Genomic DNA, 21,629 nt, shown 5'->3' with positions numbered 1-21,629 from the left:
CCCAGAACAGGCACGGAAGAAGAAGTGGTTGATCCCATCTTCACCTCCACACAAAGCCCTTGAGAAGATTGTGTTTGATAAAACTCTATCAAGAGATCTTAAGAGACTCACAGAATTCTGTCATACAGGAGATTTGGAGGTGTTCCACAATATGTGCCTAAAGTACAGGCCAAAGATATTGCATTTTGGCATCCAAGGGATGAAATGTAGGACTTTACTAGTGGTATTAGCGCATAACAAGAATGTAGGCCGGGAACAATCTAGGACTGCAGGAAACTTAGGGATGCTTCGCTACACTATGGCCTTTACGAAAGAAGCAAAAAAAGGATTGTCAAACCAGTATATGAGAAAATGGAATTCGATTTTGTGAAAGATCTTATTGTTAATGTCGTCGAGATGCATACTCATGGAATCGCGCACAAATCTGTTCAGAGCACACATACATTGCCAGCATGCCATGGCCAGTGCAGAGCTTGTTAAATCGTTCAAATCCCGGTTGAAATGATTACCCTCTGTTTTTATTTTTGCAAAAAATGTTTCTATTAACTGTACAAATAAAGTATGCAATTTGTCTTTTGAAATCTATCCTCTCAGTCCTTTTCTTAAAAATATATTACAATTATTATGATTGCTTTCACATTTCACAGTTTAGTCGAGATACTGTGGGACCTTCATTTTTCGTGTTAATGACCAATGGGTAACTGTGTGTAAGAATATTTGGGTTTTGGCAGTTGCCTTGCAATAAAGTTCAGCAAAAAGCTGAATATCTACTTGTCCTACAAAAGGGATTAGACCTAGGCCACAAAACATTCTAGGCACGCAAGAAGTACTGACTGTTAAAACATGCCATGGGGTAGGAGGCCATGGGATAAGTAGAGGTGGGCCTATCACTAGACACATTTTGACTCATTTTATGTGTTACATCGACTATAACTTCGGAATAGTGGGCATTATGTCGTTGGCAATTTTTCCCCTACAGCTCAGCAGCGCCACGAAAAACGAGCAGTGACAGCCCCCAATTCCCTGTGCCCGTGCTTCAAAATTCATGTTGTCATGGATGAGTTGACACGGGATGTTGCAAAGTAAGAATGTATGTTCATTTTGAGTGAAGATCACCAGCTTTGAATTTTTGCTTGGGAGCTGGGAGGCTCACGCGTCCCGCGCACAGCATAAGGTTCTATTGTTTTTGACCTTGAAAGGCAGGGACCATTCCGAGAGGGATTGAATTGAAGAGGGGGTGTAATAACGTATGATATGATAAGGTTGCCCATTCCGAAACTGCACCTAGTTACATATAAGTTCAGTTTATGAGAAATGGTTGACACGACCAGAGGAGTCTGCATTACGGTGTGCATTACGCCAAGCGAATGGAAATGCTGAATATAATGTAAGTTTCTCTTTAGACGATTTCATACCAGAACTAGTCGAAATACGAATAGCTGACCATTATTGCTGGGTGACATTGTACTTGTTCGTTCTGTTTGGCATATTGCAATGAAGTGCTAGTACAACCTTTGTGTGCTGGGCTATCTACCGGGCACATGGGCAGGCCATCATCGAGATGCATGTAGACCACCACTCGTTTCTCCCTGGCTCTACGCTAATAAATCATTGCATTGTTTTTGCGCCTCAAATTCTTGCCTCAGTTTATGCATTACGTTTAGAGCTCAACATTCTCGATCGCACTATCCTCGGAAGCAAATAGCAGAGTACTTTCATATTCCACATTGTATTCTCCTGGTTAACATTGTGTCACCTCTGCGCTAGTAAAGAAAATGATTAATTGTAATAAAGATTGGCTACTGAGACACATTTCGATTTTTATGTTTTGCAAACAGGTAAATCGTGCCGTTCTGCGATTGTCATCTATACCAGACCCCGACCGATGACTTCTTCAACCGCCAGCTGCAGCTACATGTCAATCACTGGATCTACTTAACTTTTTTTTGAGACGACAGACAAGGTCCAATATGTCCGTACGCTGTACCGGCAATTAGGAGCAACATAACAACCTTTACGGTGGTCTAATGCCAAGTTGATGCACCAGCCTTGCAATTCACTGAGCGACCGAAGTGCTTCATTTAGACAAAACAAACACCCTGTGTACCCAAAAGGAACAGAGCGTGACTCATGATAAACATTTGTGGATTTATGGAACGAGAGCAAAGTAAAAAAGTTCTATTTTCATTGATTATGTCATACACCGAATGTTATCAAAACATTTAATGTGAAATAAATGTACTTTACCAATTGTACAGTCTTGCTGTTTCCTTTTAAAGGACAGTTTCATATTCCTAATTGTGACGCGCTGTGCTGTGAGACGATGTGTGTTGTTTTCCGGGTTCTGCATCTAGTCGCGTAGGTCACGATTGGGCACGTTAGGCTATGCTGCCCAGCAACATCACAGAGAGAGGCAGAGAATATAAATGATTTGGTGATGTCAGGCTCAGGGGCGGGAGATGTGATTTAGTGCCGCAAATGCAGGTCACCCAGGGCGATGCGGCAAGTGATAAGATTATCACAAGATGGCTGCGCCCTGCTGCCTGATTTTGCTTGTGTTCATGAGACGAAAACTCAGGTAAGGTGCACAGGAAATGTTTGTACGATCGATCGAATTATGGTTAAAAGCACATGGCCGAACCGTAGGGACAATAATATTTCTGACCGAACCATTCATTTAAATGTGGTGGGAAAAGAAGAAAAGTTCCAAGGTATTGTGTTGTATCAGGCGCGCTGGCAGAAGTGTCGAGCGTGCAGCGCTGTACCACCTCTTTCATTGCAGAGCACGGAGCAATGTGCTGCAATCGAACATCAGTGCATTCTATGGTGCTACGCAGGGCTCCAGGTACGATTTTTAAGTGGGAGTATGTTACTCCCTATTTTTTTAAATTGTCAGTACAATGATTGTTAGAAGTTCAAAAAATACATTTCTAATCCTAATCAGGATCTTCTCTTAGGTGAGTAATGTACAGTTACATTATAAAACCTATTTCTTTTTCTAATCCACACTGTGCATCTAGCAATTCATGAAAATTAGAAGAAACATTACCTTAAAGTTCCTCTTCAGATCAGGCAGTAATAATTTTAGAGCCCCTTTCTCTGACACTGCTCTGCTGGTACTACTGATCTGAACACATCTGTGGATCGGTAAAGCTGCACCTTCACAGATGAAAACAAGGAAGCCGACTCATTGTTTCCTACGTTTTGTTGGAAGAAATGTTGCTCTCTCTTTTTGTTGTTGGGAGAATTTGCCTATTTTTGGGGAGTACAAGTGGCCAGAGCTGGTGTTTTTCAGAAATAAAGTTCCCAATCGCGGTTGACCAGATGCTGTGTTCAACATTTGAGTACAACTGTTTTCCAGAGGGCCTCATTATGAGTTTGGTGCTAAATCAGCGATCTGCTGATTTACTACTAAATCTTTTTCTATTCTGTCACCTGATCGCATAACATTACCACAGGATACGAGTGGTGGCACTGCGGTGTAAATGCGTGCTTTGGAGTCTATGGGGAATTTTGGTGGATTTGCCACGAGAGGGAATTCTGCATGGCAAATCTGCAAATTATTGGTAGGAAGGTGGATGGTTTACCCATATCTAAATAGATTCCATGTTTCAAGGGTCCACTTGAACATATCTCAAGCCCATCACCAAGCCGCTCACAGTTACCTGGTACCTTATTTGAGAACATACACCTGTCTTAAACACAGACCAACCTTTGGCTCACCGTTGTGACCCTATTCTCTCACCAGCACTTCTTGCTCGATCCACCACCTGCAAGAGCTGACACATGCATGCAAAACAAGCATTTCCCCATGTTCTGATGTTCCTCGATGTTCTGCCTCTATACAGGGGTCAGCAAACAGTCGCTCTCCAAATGTTTTGCACTACATTTCCCATGACTATTCTGGATAGGGCTGATGGGATTTGTAGTCCAAAACATCATCTTGTCCCGGGATGATAGCTCTGCAGCAACGTGCTCGCCTTGGAAAGCAAGACGATACGAAGTGACACAGGTTCGATCCCCGGGTCCACGCTTAGAAATCTCTGGGTATTAAGCGTGTTATAAATAACCCATCATATCATATCTGGATAGCTAAACGTTGCAGACCATGCTTCGCTCTCTGCTAATGCTAGCCCCCTTCTTCCTCTACCGCTTTCTTATTTTCCTTTTTTTAATCTCCCCCTGACCAAAGTCTAGCGTGTATTACGCTCTAAGAACCAGCTTGTTGCTGCAAGTCCAGAATGGCGGTATCTGTCGCAGAATGGATAACCTTGTGTGTTTACAATATATGTGCTTTCAAAAACAGGTACAGATGACGTAAGTTGCCCATAATTCCTTACCATAGCCGGTCCGTTGGGGGTGGTGGAATGTTGACTGCCAAGGTCCCCTCCAACTCCTGGACCTCCACGGTTAAAAGCAGTGGTGTGTTGGACATCTCCTCAATCTTCTTTTTGATGTACTCATTCTCAGTGGCTTTCTGGAAGTATTTGGACTTGGCGATCTTATCCACAAAGCGCAGGATCTTCCGGCTGGTGCTATTACCGGCTGCATAGCTGGGAATGGCAGGAGCAGAGCAGAAATGTCATCCTCAGGAGAGGTTTGGCCACAATTTCACACACGACTACAGGGACAATCAAATGTCAAGGGAACCACGCGCAGATAAAAAAACAGATAAGATACGTTTCAAGATATTTGAAGGTGTTCTTGATGATTTGTGCCAGGTGAGCTCATAGTCATAAGACTATTTTTAAGGGTGGTCCTGGAATGCACAACATTGGGTCACCAGTTCTAAGGATTATGAATGCATAAGGGGGCAATATAGGTCATATGGATATGCAGGTTGTGACAGTTGAAGGGAATATACTGCCATATAATACAACAGGCAGAGTGATTGAGATATTAAAACTGGACAGACATGAGAGAGTTAGTAACAATTACAGACTCGTTTTCTTTTGCAGCTTCTAACAAAAACCTGGTCTTGGAGACTGGAAATAGTGATCAAAATATCTGTTGGGGAAAATCAGTTGGACTTTCTGGAAGAAAGATATGAATGCATTTATTCCAGGTGATAAATATGATATGAAAGATACAGGATCATACCAAATCTCCAGCTCTTATCGCCCTGCGGGCAGAGAAAGCATGAGACCATGCTGCTGGACCTCTGACCTTCATATTCCAATTATGAGCTTTATCGGGGAAACATTTTGAAAAACATGTAAAGATTCTATGCCAGAGTAGGCATGGGCTGCAGAACATTTGATATATTTCCTCCTCCTGGTGTTTTAGAAGTGAGCAGTCTGGAAAAGCTCATATTTAAGGATTATGTGGTATTTGGGATACACACAGCCTTCCATGAAACATCCCATGCTGTTTGAAGAAGAATAGTTAAAGTCTTTGATAGGGCTAATTTGCACCAGATAGAATAGTAACATTATTGGGGAGTTCTTTGTGTAGGGATTGGGAAATATAGATGTCCGCCTACCCATGTTTTGGGGGAAAAGGGACATGATCTAATGTTGTGAAGTTAGAAACGATTAAGTAAAATGGATTGCAACATTAACCACCATCCCTCTTACTCGATATGTGATGCCTTCCTCATTTAAGAAGAATACCCACCCGACCATGTGCCAGCTTGACCTAGTGAGCGTAGTCTCAGACTCAAAATCAAATGTAAAGATATCATTTTTAGTGTCTGAGAACAAGTAGGTACAACAAGCGGGTATGCAAAATGTTTTCTTTTCATTCAGGGAGGTGCTAATTATATCTGTATGCATATCTATTGCATCTGAATGTTTATGGCAACTGAAGAGATCTGGCCTCATTACGAGTTGGTAAAAGTGACGGTAATGGAATTACTGCCACTTTTATACTCTGACGAATTAGGGCTACCTGGAAATGGGTGCTAATTGTGCCTGTGGAATTACCACCGGTGGAATTACCACTGGTGGAATTACCGCTAAAAACTGGATTGGTATTTCCACCACATTACAAGTGAAAATAGTTACCTTCTCCCAAAAGATGGAGGGTAAAGCATCTTGGTGATGTAAATGACTCCAAAGGTGCTGATCATAGCCACCAAAAGGGCATATAAAACCCACACCTGCACCAAACACACTTTCAAGGGTTCCATGTGTTAAAATCGCAGCAAAAATGGCCGTGAACACAAAATATCGCTGCAAAAAATACTGTGGTTTTGACGCTGCAATCCATGTAAAGTATTCAGGGGACACCCCTGAAACCCCCGGACCCATTATACCATTTAAGGGGAGCGTGGACACCCCCGCAACCTCCACTTCCATTAAATGATGTAATGGGGTACACCTTTAACAGGTGAAACCACGGCATTTTTGCCGCGATTTGTTTACAGGCGATATATTTGCTGCGATTTTATCACTGCATACCCTTTCAAGCAACATGTAGCCACATCCAGACATGAACTACAGGATCCACAACCTGCTACTGTTCATTGAGCTACAGCGACATGCAAGGCCACAGCAGGGAAGGAGACAGGCACAACAAAGGCGGAGGAGACGTGTGCTGCGGAAGCCACCTATACCACGTGTCTGTCTATCCCCTTGTACACTGCCTGAAGAACAATTTGTCACGCTCTATCGCTTGGACCGGCACACCATATGAGATCTGCAGACCCTGAATGAGGTCGATCTCTAGAGCACCATCGCCATCAGTGCTGCTATCCCGCCCCTGGTAAAGCTTGTGTCCGTCGTACACTTCTGTGCCACGGGCGTATTCCAGCACACTTTTGAGACGCTGCTTGGGATGTCCCAGCCAACATTCTCAAAAGTGCTGGAACAGGTCTCAGATGCACTCATGGCCATCAGCACATCTTCCTGCCCACCACCCAGGCTCAGGGCCGAGCTGAAAAGGCACATTTCTGCGCCATCGCTCTGTTCGCCAATATCATTGCAGCACTGTATTGCATACTTGTGGCATTAGTGCCCCCCAAGCAGGGGAGCAGGCATATCGGAACCGGAAACAGTATCATCCCATGAACATTCAGATGACATGTGATGCAGATCTCATCATCGGCCACTTCTGCGCACTATTTCCAGGTGCCACCCACAACGTCATGGTCCTGAGAAACAGCACCCTTCCAGCTTACATGCTGGCTTTTGGGTAAGTAGTCAATCTGAAAATGATTTGGCACAGAGGCACACATGGAGACAGGAATGTGAACAGATGTGAATTACCAGTCCCATAATGCCTAGTCCAAGACGCATTGAACATGCCATGGCCCATTACTCACTTTCTACAGGCCACATTGTGACCCGAGGAAACTCTATCCTGGTGTGCATGACAGCAAGCACCCGATAATTTGCATTAATCAAGACCCCTGTCCAATCCAAGAAGCCATGGATATAGGATAGTAAATGGCCTAGTGCCATGGCCAAAGTATCACCTTCAGGGGTGATGTCAAAACAGACTGTAGCCGGACACACTGTGAGTTACAGCAAGTGCCAATATAAAGCCAATGGCCCTCAACCTCAATTGATGTACAGCGCAACCTCCACAAGCACATATGAGCACACAAAGGCCACTAGCACAACAGGATTATTAACATGTACTTTAGCACACAAAAACTCATGCTCAACACTGTCCTTTCAATTTGTTGTAGGTGACTCAGGCTATCCACAGTTACCCTGGTTGATGAGACCTGTGAGAAGCCCTGGTACTGTGCAAGAGATAGCCTATAATGGGGCACACAAGCCAAGGTCATACTAACTCACACACACTTCACTCGCTCCAAGACAGGCTGGCATTCCTCCAAGATCGCCCACCCTCATATTCTGGGCTATAATTTGATCCCAGCCTGCACCTCGCAGCACATATCGCATAACCTCAGAGTGAAGGCGTGAGTGTCCTGCTTTCTGATCTTCTGATCGATCGGGGGTCCAGCAGGTTTATGACTGCTGGTTATCTGGTACACTGGAATTCAGGGGTCCTACAACCAAGGCATTTGGGTGCTATAATTTTGTATTAGGGCTGGTGGGGGTTGGAGGCCCGTGCCCTCCTTCTCATGGGATTGCACTGTTTACAGGCACGCACTCAACCCTCCTCCCATGGCCTTCCAGGGCACATTCTTCCCAGGGCAGGAAGGCTGGCAAAATTTCGGGACAATGAAGAGTTGTATGGATCTGTGTAACTTTAAGCTTTTCCATCAGTGTTTGTAATACCACCTATTCCTGCGCTCATGTTCGTGGCCTAGGCCTTGGGTGCTGACTGCTGCACCACGTTTAAGCTTTGTGCCGCAATATGGCTGCTATTACCCATGATGGCTGCTATTCCCAAATGCATACTACACCTACAAGATGTACACTAATATGATTGTCTATAGGCCAGTAAGGGCACCCCTCTACCCCCTGGTCTCTTACATCACTGATGATGGCCTTTGCCTCATTCTGTAGCGCTTGGGGTGCAGGAAGAACGTGTCCCCTTCTCAACCTTCCCCTTTCGTTAATTCTACATTAATGAACTCCCCTATGAGCCCTCCCTTATTTGGCTCTCTCTGACACTCCTCCTCCAACCTTTCAGCCTCTAAATATGGTGGAGACCCATCCTTTGGAACCCATGCTCTGCATACATGGCGTAGACTCTGGCCGACTGTGCATATTCTTCAGGGGTGCAAGTCCCCTGCTAGGTCAACCCAATGCTCTGTGTAGTGCTCGGGATCAGGTGGGGGTGTAGTGATAGTACTGGGAGTGGGCAAACGGTGCTCTACAACCAACCGTTGTTTGTTTGGGTCATCTGTTTGGACAGCACTGTCTTTTGCACCCTGAGGTGCATTTGATCCCTCAATTGAAACCATCATCATCATGGCACTGCTAGGTACTGCTTTGGCACAACATCGAAGACCCAATTGGCAGGCACAAAAAGTGACCAATATGAACACAATAACGGGCACCAGCATCTTCACGATCACTCCCAACCAGGACGGTGGCCACGCAAAAAGTCCATCAAACCAGTCATCATTTTGTATGCCAGCTTCAGTTTGCATGTGTGATCCGAGGGTGTGCAGTGCTCCTATTATCTGCGTCAGGGAGCCGTTCTCTGCGTCGGTTGGAGACACGTACGTGGAGCAAGAATCAGCGATCTTTCTGCAAACCACTCCTTCCATTGTCGTGAGCAAGTCAAGCACATACCTGGTTCTGGAGGGTCATCGATCCTATGGCACGTATCTCGACCTTTATCGCATTGAGGCCTTGCTCCGTGTCGTTAGCCAGCTGCCTGACCTCCCATCGGACTATCTGCAGCCATTTTGCATTTGTGGCTGCTTGGAGATGCAAAATCTTTTCTTCTTTGGAAAACAGTTTATATTCATTGGGTATTTCTTTAAGCAATTGAGAGGAGTCTTGAGACAGATAATTAGATCTTCTTTTTCTATGCAGCTTGCTGTTCCTCTCTTTCTCAGGCAGGACATGGAAGTCGGGCGTGGAGATGGGATTCTTCTGGGCCCCATGGTAACAGGAACTGGGGTTGGGGCAGGCAAGGTCTTTGATCCCACTGCCAGGTGTTCTTCAGGGATCTCGATTATTGCTGAGTACGACATGGCCAGCAAGCAATAGGCCCTCCATGATGGTGGGAGGCGCAAGAACGCCTGCTGTCCACACAACCAGTAGTAGTCCATTACTGCAGCAATGCCTTTTTGCCTTTTTTGAGGTCTGGATAAACAGTGCCTTGTTGCATTTTAGATTTGCCCCCACAAAAACAGTTCCTTTGTTATAAAAACATAGTTCATGAGTTTCCTGCTGTTGCACTGTTACCAGCTGTTCCATTGTCCCGACCCACGTCAATTTGTCGACATGTTCATTCCAGAATTGTGCATACGCTTTGTTCACATGAGTCAATACTTCATCTATGAATCCCAGCAACAATCCTGCTGCACAACTCATTGATGTTTCTTGCCATCTGCTGTCTATGTATTTCACTGCTTGTAAGTTTATGTACGGCCTACGCAGACACTGGGAGCATTGCGGATTTTGCAGTTGATCAGGATCCATAGTCTCTATTTTCCCTGTTTGTGCTTGGAATGTGCCTTGCAGCCATACAGTGCCAGATGAACCAGGCATTGAGCCTCTAAAATTGATAGTTCCTGTGACATTAATCCCTTGGGTGCCCCTGACGCATGTGGTATAAACGAACAGACAAAACAACTTCCATTCACTCTATTCTTTCTCACTGAGCTCATATCCGCATACCAACTGTTTGAAAATTCGGGGTGATGCACCTCTTCTATAGAATCTAAACCTAACCTTTTACACTTGCCGTATCTGTATTTTCTGAATTGCCTTTTCTTGCGTGTTTAGGCTCTACTATATATGTTTCCAAGAGGCATGATAAAATCAACAGGTGCCATGGGAGGGGCCCCAACATTAATAACATCATGAGTGGGGCTATTATTTGTCATTCGATCATAAACATTGGCGTCTGTGCCCACAGTGCCGTGTGTAAAATTGTTTGGGCCTATTTACATCCTGCATTCCCTTTCCAGCTAATTTGGCATTTTGAATGGACCCATTGGTGGTAACATTTACCCCCCTCTTTTATATGCCCTTTCCATATAAAAGAACACCCTAAATATATTCCTAGACCAAACATGAATTTTGCAAGTGGTCCAGCAATGCAATGCATTGCACATATATATGAATATGAAAATCCTGAAATACTATACACATTACTTTTCCTAATATAAATCGAATTGTTGGAGCTTACTGAATCCATTGCGAAGATGAGCAAAAGAAAACACATTTTAATTATAAGAGGTAGATTAGGAGATGGAGAACTAAAAAGGGGAACGACAGACACAGTAATAAGGATATGTAGAGAGCTGGAGAGCGAGGAGGTGGGAGAGGGAGAGATATATAGAGAGTATGGAGAACTGCAAGAGTGCAATTCCTGTGCAAATGTAATGCGTAGCAGTGCTACGTGGAGGTGGCGGGCAGTGTCTTTTTTATTTTTCACAGGAAGGTGTTTGGGCAGGTCCTGAGGGTGAGAGGGTAATATAATGGGCAAGGGGGTAGTTCAATTAATTGGTGCAGGTGGGGCAAAGGTGCCTTTCATATATCAGAGAGGTGCACCCAGTAACAGAGCTCTTTAACCTTCACAGCCAGGGAGGTGGCATAAACATCTCGAAATGGGCTGTTACACCTGGGTTGGTTCCAACAGCGGATAACATTTCTAACATAGTCCAAATCATCAAGGAAGAGCTGTAAAGGGGGTGACGTTGCAGGTGTATCTGCTGCAGCACCAGTTGCTTCGTCTGTCTGAGGAGGCATAATCTGTTGGGAGACATATTTTATGGCCTTTGTTGGGGAGGACAGATAGCTGAAAAATTCCTCCCCCAAATTAGACACTGCTCTATGAGCGTCTGACACTCGCCTGACAGGAGAGAGTGGCGTGTGCAGCCCAGGCCACTTAGTGGGGCGAGAAATTGTGGTCTTTGTTGGGCTGTGTGCGCAAACTGAACAATGCTAGTGGCAGGCAGTACACCAGTTTCATTTTAATGTGGTGCAAAGTTTGGACAGTTTGCTTTTTAACAGGCCGTTGGTCCGTTCCACGATCCTGTTGGCCTGGGGTGGTAAATTGTGCACATCTGATGCTTAATGTCCAGTAATGTTGAAACCTCCTTAAAATAGTCATTAAAGAAATGTGTGCTGTTGTCTGACCTTAATAAATTGCACACACCCCATCGAGGGAAAACCCCTGTACTAAATATTTTGCGGCACACTTAGCATCAGGGTTTGCATAAGGTCCCGCCTCCACCCATCGTGAGAAGGGAAACACGACCACAATAAGGTAATGGGATCCATTTCACCTTTCACCCATGTCCGCATAATCAATGTGGAGTTCACAGAACGGCCCAGTATGGCGGGACAGGGTAACTCTGATAGTTTGCAGTGTGAGGCCTGTATTGTACGTTTCACACGTAGTACAATGCATGGGCATATTTGTCAGATTGTCTTGTAGGTTCAGAATGAACCAGTCTTCCTGAATATCTGCTTCTATGTGTTGTTTGGAGACATGTGATGGATGGTGCAACTGGTCGAACGTTAATAGCAATAACTCATGGGGCATCACTGCCTTCCCTGATATCTCCTGCCTCCACAAGAGATCTGTTGGGGACTTTTAACACCCCTTTTTATCCAAAGTTCTTTCTCCTCCTGCAGGGCCCATGCCTGCAATTCATTCACCAGTGTGATTGATAGGGCACTGTATGGGGTAGGCAACTGTTCTGTGTACAGTGTTAACACAGGATACTCTGCCACTTGTGGCACAGGGAGATATGCTGCAGTTTTGGTGCCACATCAGCGGCAGCGTTACAGAGTGAGACCTTGTCTCTGTTATTAGTGTGGGTGGTGCATCTGACGACTGCCACCACACATGGCTGGGAAAGGGCATGAATAAGCTTATCTAGCATTGCAGCGTGTTACACAGGAGATCCGTCTGTCCTCCTGAATCCCCATTTCTTCCACCGTGCAAGACCTGCATGTATTGTGATGGTGATGTATGCCAAAACGTAGTAGATGGTCACGTGACACCCTTGGGATGCTACAAGTGCCTCAATAAGCACAGTAAGCTTGGCTGCCTGGGCTGAGAAGTGCGTTGGCAACCTATTGTTTGATACTCCCCATCCACCAAATATACTACTGCCACACCAGTGCGCCTCAAGCCTCTGTCCTGGTCAATTATTGCTGACCCATCAACGAAGAAGCCCCCCCATGCCAAGCAGCCTGTCACATGCTTTGGGGATTTCATCTTCCTCACCTTCAAAAGTTACACAATCATAGTTGGCCAAATCTTCGTCAGAACTCATTTCTGTCAGCAAAGTGGCAGGGTTAACTGTTTTGCACCGCACAATGTGAATGTTTGGACTAAAACAAAACAAAAGAGGTGAGGGCCTCATCAGTGAGGAGTAGCTTGGGTCCCTAGGCCAAGCAGGCACAGGAACTACATCTGGGCATACCCGTCCCACTCGGGGTGACTAAAGCAAAACAAAAGTGGGGAAGGCTGGAAGGTTTTGAATTAATCGTAACCTCTGGCATTGCTCTGGGCAACCCTCTAGACCACTGGTCTTTGCCTGCCAAGCCATTACAAAAGGGGAAAGACGATATGCAAATCAGGATTGGTCCCACCCAAAAAGGGGCAGTCCAGCCTGATCTGCTAGGTCACATCCCTTCTGCACCACAAGCATCCCTAAACATGTTTGGACTTGTCACCTGGATCTGTGATATCTTCGTCAGAGAACGTAGACTCCGAATCTCCACCCTCCCCTGACTCCTCACCTTCGTCTTCCTTCCAAGAACCCTTCTTTTCTTTTCTTCTTGATCGCTCCTTTTTTTATGTAGGTAAGGACAGCCACGGAAGGAAGCCACCGTGCCGGTGACCAGGGCCCCCCCCCGGGAACGCCGAGAAGGGGACAAAGCCCTAAGGCACAAAAATACCCTGAGCAATCACTGTGTATCTCGGGAGATATAGAAACCAGGACACTCTTGGAGATGATGTCAGACCGGAAGCGTGGATCCGAAGGAAGTTACTGTAGAACCCCCGGAGGGGGGGCAGTCCAGGCGGAGTGTGGATCAGAACAAAGGGAACCAGGTAGAGGATATGGAACAAGGAGAAGAAGGCAGTCCAATACGCAGGCCGGGATCTGGTACACAAGGAGGCAAAACAGCAGAAAGAATCCAAATGGGTAAGAAGATGGCAATCCAATATTCAGGCAGGGATCTGGTACACTGGAGAGCCAGGCAAGAGGAATACAAACAGGTAGGGGAAGAAAACCAAGAATAGGGGGAGAACAGGTAGAATACAGGAAGGCAGAAAATCGGAACAAGAGGAAAAAATGTGACGGGGGAGGGCTAGCAAAGACAGGAGGGAGAGCGAAGGGGTGGCAGAAAAAGGGTAAAAAAGCAGAAACTAAAAGGAAACTGGATGAAAGCAAGCGGAGATAGGCAGAAGGGAAGGCTGGGATCCGATCGGGGACCGGGACCCCAAGCAACAAGGAACGGGCGAGAGCAGGAAAGGCAAAAGCTATACAGCACTAGCGGACGAAACCGGAAGCGTTGCGACGCTTCGCAACCCGGAAGGAGCAGGCTTTAAGCTCCGGGTCGCGTTGGCGTGCAACCACTAGAACGGAACTGAAGGAGGGCATGACGGTAATGGCAGCCGTCCGCATTGGGAGTTAGTGTCCGCGCCGCCAGCGGCTCCACAAGCGCCACCTGCTTAGCGGCATGACAGTATGCCCCCTCCTACAGTTCCCTCCCGCCGGTTTACCCAGATGAAAAAAATGGAACTTGCGCAGCAGGGAAGGGGCTGTAATATGTGTGATGGGTTCCCAGGTGTTCTCCGAGGAGGGGTAGCCTTTCCACTTTACCAAATATTCCAATTTGCCTCTGCGATACCTGGAGTCACAAATTTGAGCTACCTCATATTCTTCCTGAGTGGAAACCCGAGGCAAAGAGACCCGCTCAGCTTGACGTGCCCAGGTGTCTACATGAAAGGTCTTAAGCTGTGAGGCATGAAAGACAGGATGAACCCTGTTGAGGCTGGTTGGAAGTTTTAGACGAAAAGTTACAGGGTTGATCTCCTGTACTATCTTGTATGGCCCTAAGAACTTAGGGGACAGCTTGGAAGGACGGGCCCATCGAGGTAAGTATCTAGTGGAAAGCATCACACTAGATCCCACATCCCACCCAGGGACAGGTTGGCGGTGTTTATTGGCTTGAAACCTGTAACGCTCCTGAGCCGACCTAAGACCTTACCCTGCCTTCTTGTGTATTTCTCTAAGGAGAGTGAGTGAGGAATCTACAGATGGCAAGTTGGTAGAAAGGCCGGAGACAGGAAGAATAGATCGAGGATGGTAACCATAGGTACCGAAATAAGGACTAAACCCAAGAGCTGAGTGTACAGAATTATTATAGGAGAATTCTGCTAAAGACAATAACGAGTACCAGTTGTCCTGCTGGGAGTTAGTAAAGCACCTCAGGTACTGTTCAAGTGTTCCGTTAAGGCGTTCGGTTTGTCCGTTGGATTACGGGTGAAATCCAGATGTGAGTGCTCTTTCGATACCCAGCCTCTCGCAGAGGGCCTTCCAGAAGCGGGAAGTGTATTGACTCCCTCTGTCTGAGATTATCTTTGTGGGCATTCCGTGCAACCTGAAGATATCCTGGAGAAACACTTCCACCATTCTTGCTGCTGTTGGGATCCCGGGCAAAGGGGAGAAGTGAGCCAACTTGGTAAATAAATCCACTACCACCATTATACACGTGCATCCCTGAGATGGCGGTAGATCCACAATGAAGTCGGTTGAAATAGAGCTCCAGGGGCCATCAGGTACAGCAAAGGGTTCAAGCAATCCAATCGGTGGTTGACGAGAAGATTTGCTTCGAAGACAGACAATACAAGACCGAACGTACCGATCTACGTCCTCTCTCATCCTTGGCCAGTAAAAGTGTCTTTGAAGGTACTCAAGAGTGCCTGTTCCGACTCGATGACCCGCAATTTTTGAGTCATGGCACCAGGTCAAAGCCATCTTGCGAAAGGCAGGTGTGGGTAGGTAGAGTCTACCCTTTACCAAGTAGAGACCGTCTCTAATTTCGTATGTAAGGTCCTTTGGATGTTTATCAACCTCAAAGCGACCTCCCGAATCCTCCTTGACTTGTCCGAGAAACGTAGAAACCACTCTGATGCTCTTGGTTCGGGGAAACATCCGTTCAGGGGGCAACTCTGACTCTGGCAAATAATCACAACGATGGGAAAGGGAGTCTGCCACTTAATTCAATTTACCTGGAATGTATGTGATGTGGAAGTCAAATTGGGCGAAGAAGTGGGCCCATCGAGCCTGTCGGGTGTTGTAACACTCGAATTGCCTCAGGACCTGCAGGTTGTTATGGTCGGTCCGAATGGTAAACGGAAACCTGCATCCCTGAAGAAGATGACGCCATTCCACACAAGCAGATTTTATTGCTAGCAACTCCCGTTCGATGACTGAATAGTCCTTTGGCTGATGTTTAGGGTTTTTGAGAAATATGCGACTGGATGTTCAACTCCCTGGACTTCTTGTAGGAAGACAGCTCCAACGGGGGCTGCTGAGGCATCGGTTTCTAAGATAAAGGGCAGATTTTGATCTGGCTGTTGTAAGATGGGTGCTGAACAAAATGCTTCTTTGAGGTCTCCAAAACTGTCTTCGGGCTCCACAGACCATTTGAATGGTTCCGAAGACTTCTTGAGTAGTGATGTAATGGGTATAATCTTTTGAGAAATGTTTGGTATGAACCTCCGATAAAAGTTAGCCAAACCCAAGAACTTTTGGATTTCTTTGACCGAAGTGGGTGATGGCCAATCTAGTATGGATGACACCTTGTGGGGATCCATAGAGATTCCTTGATTTGACAGTATATACCCTAAGTAGGGGATGGACGAGGCAGAGAACACACATTTGGCAAGCTTGACCGACAAGTGATTGTTTCTAAGTCTTCGGAAGACCTCCTTGACATGCACTTCGTGTTCTTCAGGATTGTTTGAGTATACCAGGATGTCATCGAGATACACTAAAGTGGTTTGGCATAACAGATCGGAAAACAGTCTGTCCATAAACGTTGGAATACTGAGGGGGCGTTAACCAATCCGAACGGCATAACTTGGTACTCAAAGAGTCCGAATGGAGTCCGGAAGGCAGTCTTCCATTCATCTCATTTCTGCACGCGGAGAAGGTGGCAAGCATTCCTTAAATCGAGTTTGGTGAATATCGTGGCTCCATGAACTGCTTGTAGAATCTCAGTGATCAAAGGCATAGGATAACGATCCTTCACTGTTACTTTATTTAAGCCTCGATAGTCTATGCATGGCCTTAGTTCTTTGGATTCCTTCTTCGAAATGAAAAACAGGGAGGCCCCTGCGGGGGACTTTGAAGGTCTAATGAGCCCATTTGCCATATTGCTGTCCAAATATTCCCTGAGGAATTTTTTCTCCTCCAAAGACAGCGAAAACATCCTACAAAATGGCACCAGTGCTCCCAGAGAAAGGTCAATGCAGCAATCCTCGGGTCGATGCGGAGGCAGTTCGACGGGTTTCTTCTCAGTAACTACCTCAGTAAACTCCTTAAGGTAATGGGGCAGACAATGTACGGTCTTTGTCTCACAGCTGTTCGTTGTCTTAACGGTTTCGAATCTGGGCTCGGGTAAACACTCTGACTTACAAAAAGAGGATTGAAAATTTAGCAGGTTCTTTGTCCAGTCGATATTGGGGTTGTGCTTGCGTAGCCAGCATATTCCCAAGATGATGGGGAAGTGAGCAGCTCTGATGATGTCAAAAGTGATTCTTTCGGAGTGTTGTTGTATCGACAAGGTGAGTTCTTCGGTGGTGTGGGTGATCATGCCAGAGCTCAATGGTTCGCCATCCACCCCTTCTACCTTCTGATCTTCTTGCTTGGTGATTCTTTTGACCCCTTTTTGTTCTGCCCAGTGGGTACCTATGAAATTGCCAGCCTCCCCACAATCAAGTAGAGCTAAGGTTATTACTTCTGTAGTCTCTAATTTGAGAGTAACTGTGAGCACCATCAAACGTGAGTCCTCAGAAGTCTTTGATGACGACACTGAAAGAGGAGCATAAGGACTTGGACCAGCCCCTCGGTAGTGAGTCCCAACACTTACCTAGGGCGAGCGTTTCCCGACCTTCTGGGTGGTACATCCGGGCAATCCCTTAGCATATGTGTGGATGCTCCGCAGTACATGCACAGGCAGCCCTCCCTGCGCCTTTTACGTTCCTCCGGTGTGAGTGGGGCTCGAGTTGTGCCAATTTGCATTGGTTCTTCCTTGGAGGTTCGTTGGAAGGGTACTGACGTGGACGGGTGAGTGTCCAAGAGAGGGGGTACGTTTAACTTGGTTCTTTTCTTTTCCATGCGTTTTTCTGTCATTCTGAAGTCGATTCAGAGAGTAGCAGTCAGGATCTCAGCAAAGGATATGGGTCTTTCAATCCGAGCTAGTTCATCTTTTAGGTCTTCTCTTAAATCTCGCCAAAAGATGGTATACTGTGCCTGCTCCTGCCAACCTGCTTCAGCTGCCACCTGTTTAAAGGCTGTTATGTATGTCAGAAGATCCGAACTTCCTTGTCGAATATCAAGAAGATCTTCTGATGCCAAAAAAGTGGTTTCGGTACGCAGAAAGGTTTGCTGCATCAAGGTTTTGAAAGCGTTGTAGTCCTGCAATACGGGGTCAGGCTGGTTCACCAGCGGGGTGGCCCATGCCAGGGCATTACGGGTCATATGGGTGATCATAAACCCCACCTTGGCGTGGTCGGATGCGAAGGTCTGGGGGCGAAATGAGAAGTGTAAATTGAAGGCGTCCAGGAACTCTTTGACCCTTTTTGGAGAGCCATCAAACTTGCCCGACACTAGTGGAAGCGGTGGAAGATCAGTTGAGGGTCGCTCCCTCTCAGTCATGCGTTGCTGTAGGGTGGCATTAGTTGCCTTCAGATTCTGCATTTCCAAATTCAGACTTTGTACAGCAGCTACAAGTTCTTGTACTTGCTGCGGGGTGGCCATCTTAATTTCTTTCGGTCGTCGCAAACTGTCACCTGGATCTGTGATATCTTCGTCAGAGAACGTAGAGTCCGAATCTCCACCCTCCCCTGACTCCTCATCTTCGTCTTCCTTCCAAGAACCCTTCTTTTCTTTTCTTCTTGATCGCTCCTTTTCTTTATGTAGGTAAGGACGGCCACGGAAAGGAAGCCACCGTGCCACCAAGCAGGTGACCAGGACCCCCGGGAACGCATTACGACATGGTGCCCGTGTTTCCGCAGTCCTCATTACCATGGAGTCCTACAGGAATGGGGATTAACAGAATTGCCTGCGCCGGAATTACCGGACCACCGAGGCTAATTACAGCCTTGGTAATTCCGGCAAGTCTGGCGCCGGTAAATCCCTACGGGTGCAGCGGCAGCCTGGCAATTTTACCGGCACAGCTACCGCCAGACTCGTAATTAGGGCCTAACAGTCCCTTAGAATGGGAGAATAGGTAGAACTCTTGAGTGTAGTCTGGGGTGCTTATCATGTTGCAGTCCACATTACCTCCTTGAGGTCATTGAAATTGGTACACATCTCTTCTGTCCATATTATCGTACTGTCACCCTTCTGTGCTTTCTTCAGGTGCTGCAACAATGGTCTTGTGTAAGCTGCGTAATCAAGTATCCATGCCCTGCAGTAATTACAGAGCCTCAAGAATGTTTGCATCCCTTTCACTGTTTTGGGGTGTGAGGTGGCGTGCACATATGTTGCACGATCAGGAATTTTTCTTTTATCATTGACAGAAGTTAATTGACCTAAATAGCACCTCCTAGAGACAGCACTGTAATTTAGCCTTGTCCACCTTGTACCCCTTGCGGCTAGAAGTTTTAAGAGTGTTATGGAGTCCTGCCTGCACTGGTGCTCGCTGACACTACACACTAGTAAATTGGCAACATATTGAATTATGCTACTAGGCATGTATGTTACCCAAATCAGCATGTCGTATCCTGTTGAAAATGCTAGAGGACTCGCAGTACCCGTGAGGCAATCTCGTGTGTTCAAACCGCATCCCCCATGTGTAAAAGCATTGAAGTACTGTGGGTCGGGGTGCATAGGAACAGAGAAGAAGGCGTTTTTAATATCCACCACAGTAAAGTGGGTCACCTCTTTAGGGATGTTGCAGAGTAGTTTCACAGGGTTTGGGACCACTGGAAATTCTGCCTGTACAATGTCATTGAGAGGGCACAAATCTTGAATCATTCTCCAGCTCCCCCCTTTTCCTTTCTTTATCGGATGGATCACTGTGTTTCACGGGGAGGTAGATGGTACAATTATCCCCTGGTTTAGTAGGGCAATAATGGTGTCTCTTATCCCTTCTTCTGCCTCCCTCAATAAGGGGTACTGTCTCACCCATGGCAGCACTGCTCCTGGTTTGAGGGTTATTCGAACTGGGGTCACCCCTTGTAAGAGCCCAGCATCGTGTGCATTTGTAGTCCACAATCCCGGAGGGACCAGTTCTAAGTCTGTGTCATTGAAAGGGGGAGGGCCACAAGGGCCATCCATGGGCACTGCATTTTCCGATACTGCACCATAATGTCACAGGGTATAGAGATTGCCCGCACAATCTCACCATCCCCTGGTTTATCTTCAAACAGGTCTGCATCGGTTACTTCAATGAGGGGCATTGTAGGGTCAACACACGGTATGGTGCACCACTCTCATCCATCTGCATCTGTTCCAATTACAATAATCCATTTAGCTGACACCACCAGACCATGCAAATCTAGGGACAATATTGTTCCCGCCACTAGTTCAGGGGACACCAGAGGTCGGAAAAGGAAGTCAGACGGCACTCGCCAATAAGCTTCACCAATTTGAGGCACTGACTCGAGAAGCACTGTTATGCTACACAAACAAATCAGGGTCCGCACAATACCATGAACAACAGCATGCATTATGACCACCATTCTTATAACACACACGCCTGCAGTGTCGCACACTATCCCTCCATCTGTGAGTGAAACGGTCATATTGAGTTTGCTCAACAGGTAACGCCGCAATACATTTAACGGGGCTCTTTCAGAATATAACAATGGTGCACGCACCACCCTTCCTCCTAGTTAGATGTCAAGTTCTTTTGTATATGGAACCATGGCTACAGCCCCAGAGAAGCCCTGCGTGTCAAGAGTTTCACCTGATAGCGGGAACTTTCCCTCACTGATGCATGATTTAGTGGCACCTGTGTCAACCATGAAGATGAATTGCTTGTTATCTACCTCAGCGCCCACCAGGGGATCCTCGTCAGGATGGACTGTCATGGACAGGACTGGGCATGCACGAGTACTCTGTGGGCTGTCTTAGTCAGGGTATGTATTGGTACTAGGGAATGTGAAGAGGTTGTTTCCCACCACGCTCACCCCTCGGTAGGGTATCACAGTGCAGTTTGGCACCGCGTTGGTCGTTGGCATATTACTCCCATATATGTCATTCTGCTGGGGCACTAAGGTTTATGTCATTTGTGGGTGTTGTGCTTGTGCACCTGGGCGTTGTGGTGGTAGTTGAGTGTAGGACTGGTGTACCTCATAGGGTATGGATGTTGTCCTCGGGAACTGTACCTGTGGTTGGGGATGGGGTGGTGGCCAATAGTTGTTGTACGGGTTGTATCCCGCCCCCTGCCTGCCCCTACAGTCACTTGCGAAATGTCCCCACTTCCCACAGCTCCCACATTGCCAGGGTCCCATTTCATCTCCCTGAGGTCCCATCCCTTCAAATCCCCTCTCCCCCCTCTATGCCCGCTCCTCCCATGCTCCTGACCTCGTTGTTACCAATCCGGGTTGGCGCCTTCGGCTCCGCCTCCCCACTGTCCCTGTCCTCCTCCTGGCCAAAATGCTGCTGTTCTGATGTCTGGAGGCGTCGGGTCTGCTCCGCCCCCTCTGTTCGCATGCCCAATGGCGCTGTCCCTTCAACTGCAATCTTTGCCAATTTCAATTGCACTAGTTTCGCTTCCTCTGCCTGCAGTCGCCAGGCCGTTTCCTTTTCTTACTCTTTTAATCTTTTACAATGATGGATTATAATAGTTTATATCTTGGCCCATCCCTTCACTTCAATGCCCACA

At 46.7% G+C, this 21,629-nt stretch overlaps 1 protein-coding gene across 2 annotated transcripts in view; it reads right to left on the bottom strand.

Annotated features, from left to right (window-relative positions):
• Nucleotides 1-21,629, bottom strand: part of LOC138569372 (testis-expressed protein 2-like) — a 436,050-nt gene that overhangs the window by 13,372 nt on the left and 401,049 nt on the right. For both annotated transcript variants that reach the window (XM_069647296.1, XM_069647297.1), the window contains exon 10: nucleotides 4,341-4,553. In XM_069647296.1, the coding sequence (XP_069503397.1) occupies nucleotides 4,341-4,553 (213 nt within the window). The remainder of the gene's footprint in view (nucleotides 1-4,340; nucleotides 4,554-21,629) is intronic.

This window comes from Ambystoma mexicanum, chromosome 2q, assembly GCF_040938575.1.
Source record: "Ambystoma mexicanum isolate Mex_15411 chromosome 2q, UKY_AmexF1_1, whole genome shotgun sequence".
Lineage (NCBI taxonomy): Eukaryota > Metazoa > Chordata > Amphibia > Caudata > Ambystomatidae > Ambystoma > Ambystoma mexicanum.
This window is presented reverse-complemented; position numbering and strand designations above follow the sequence as displayed.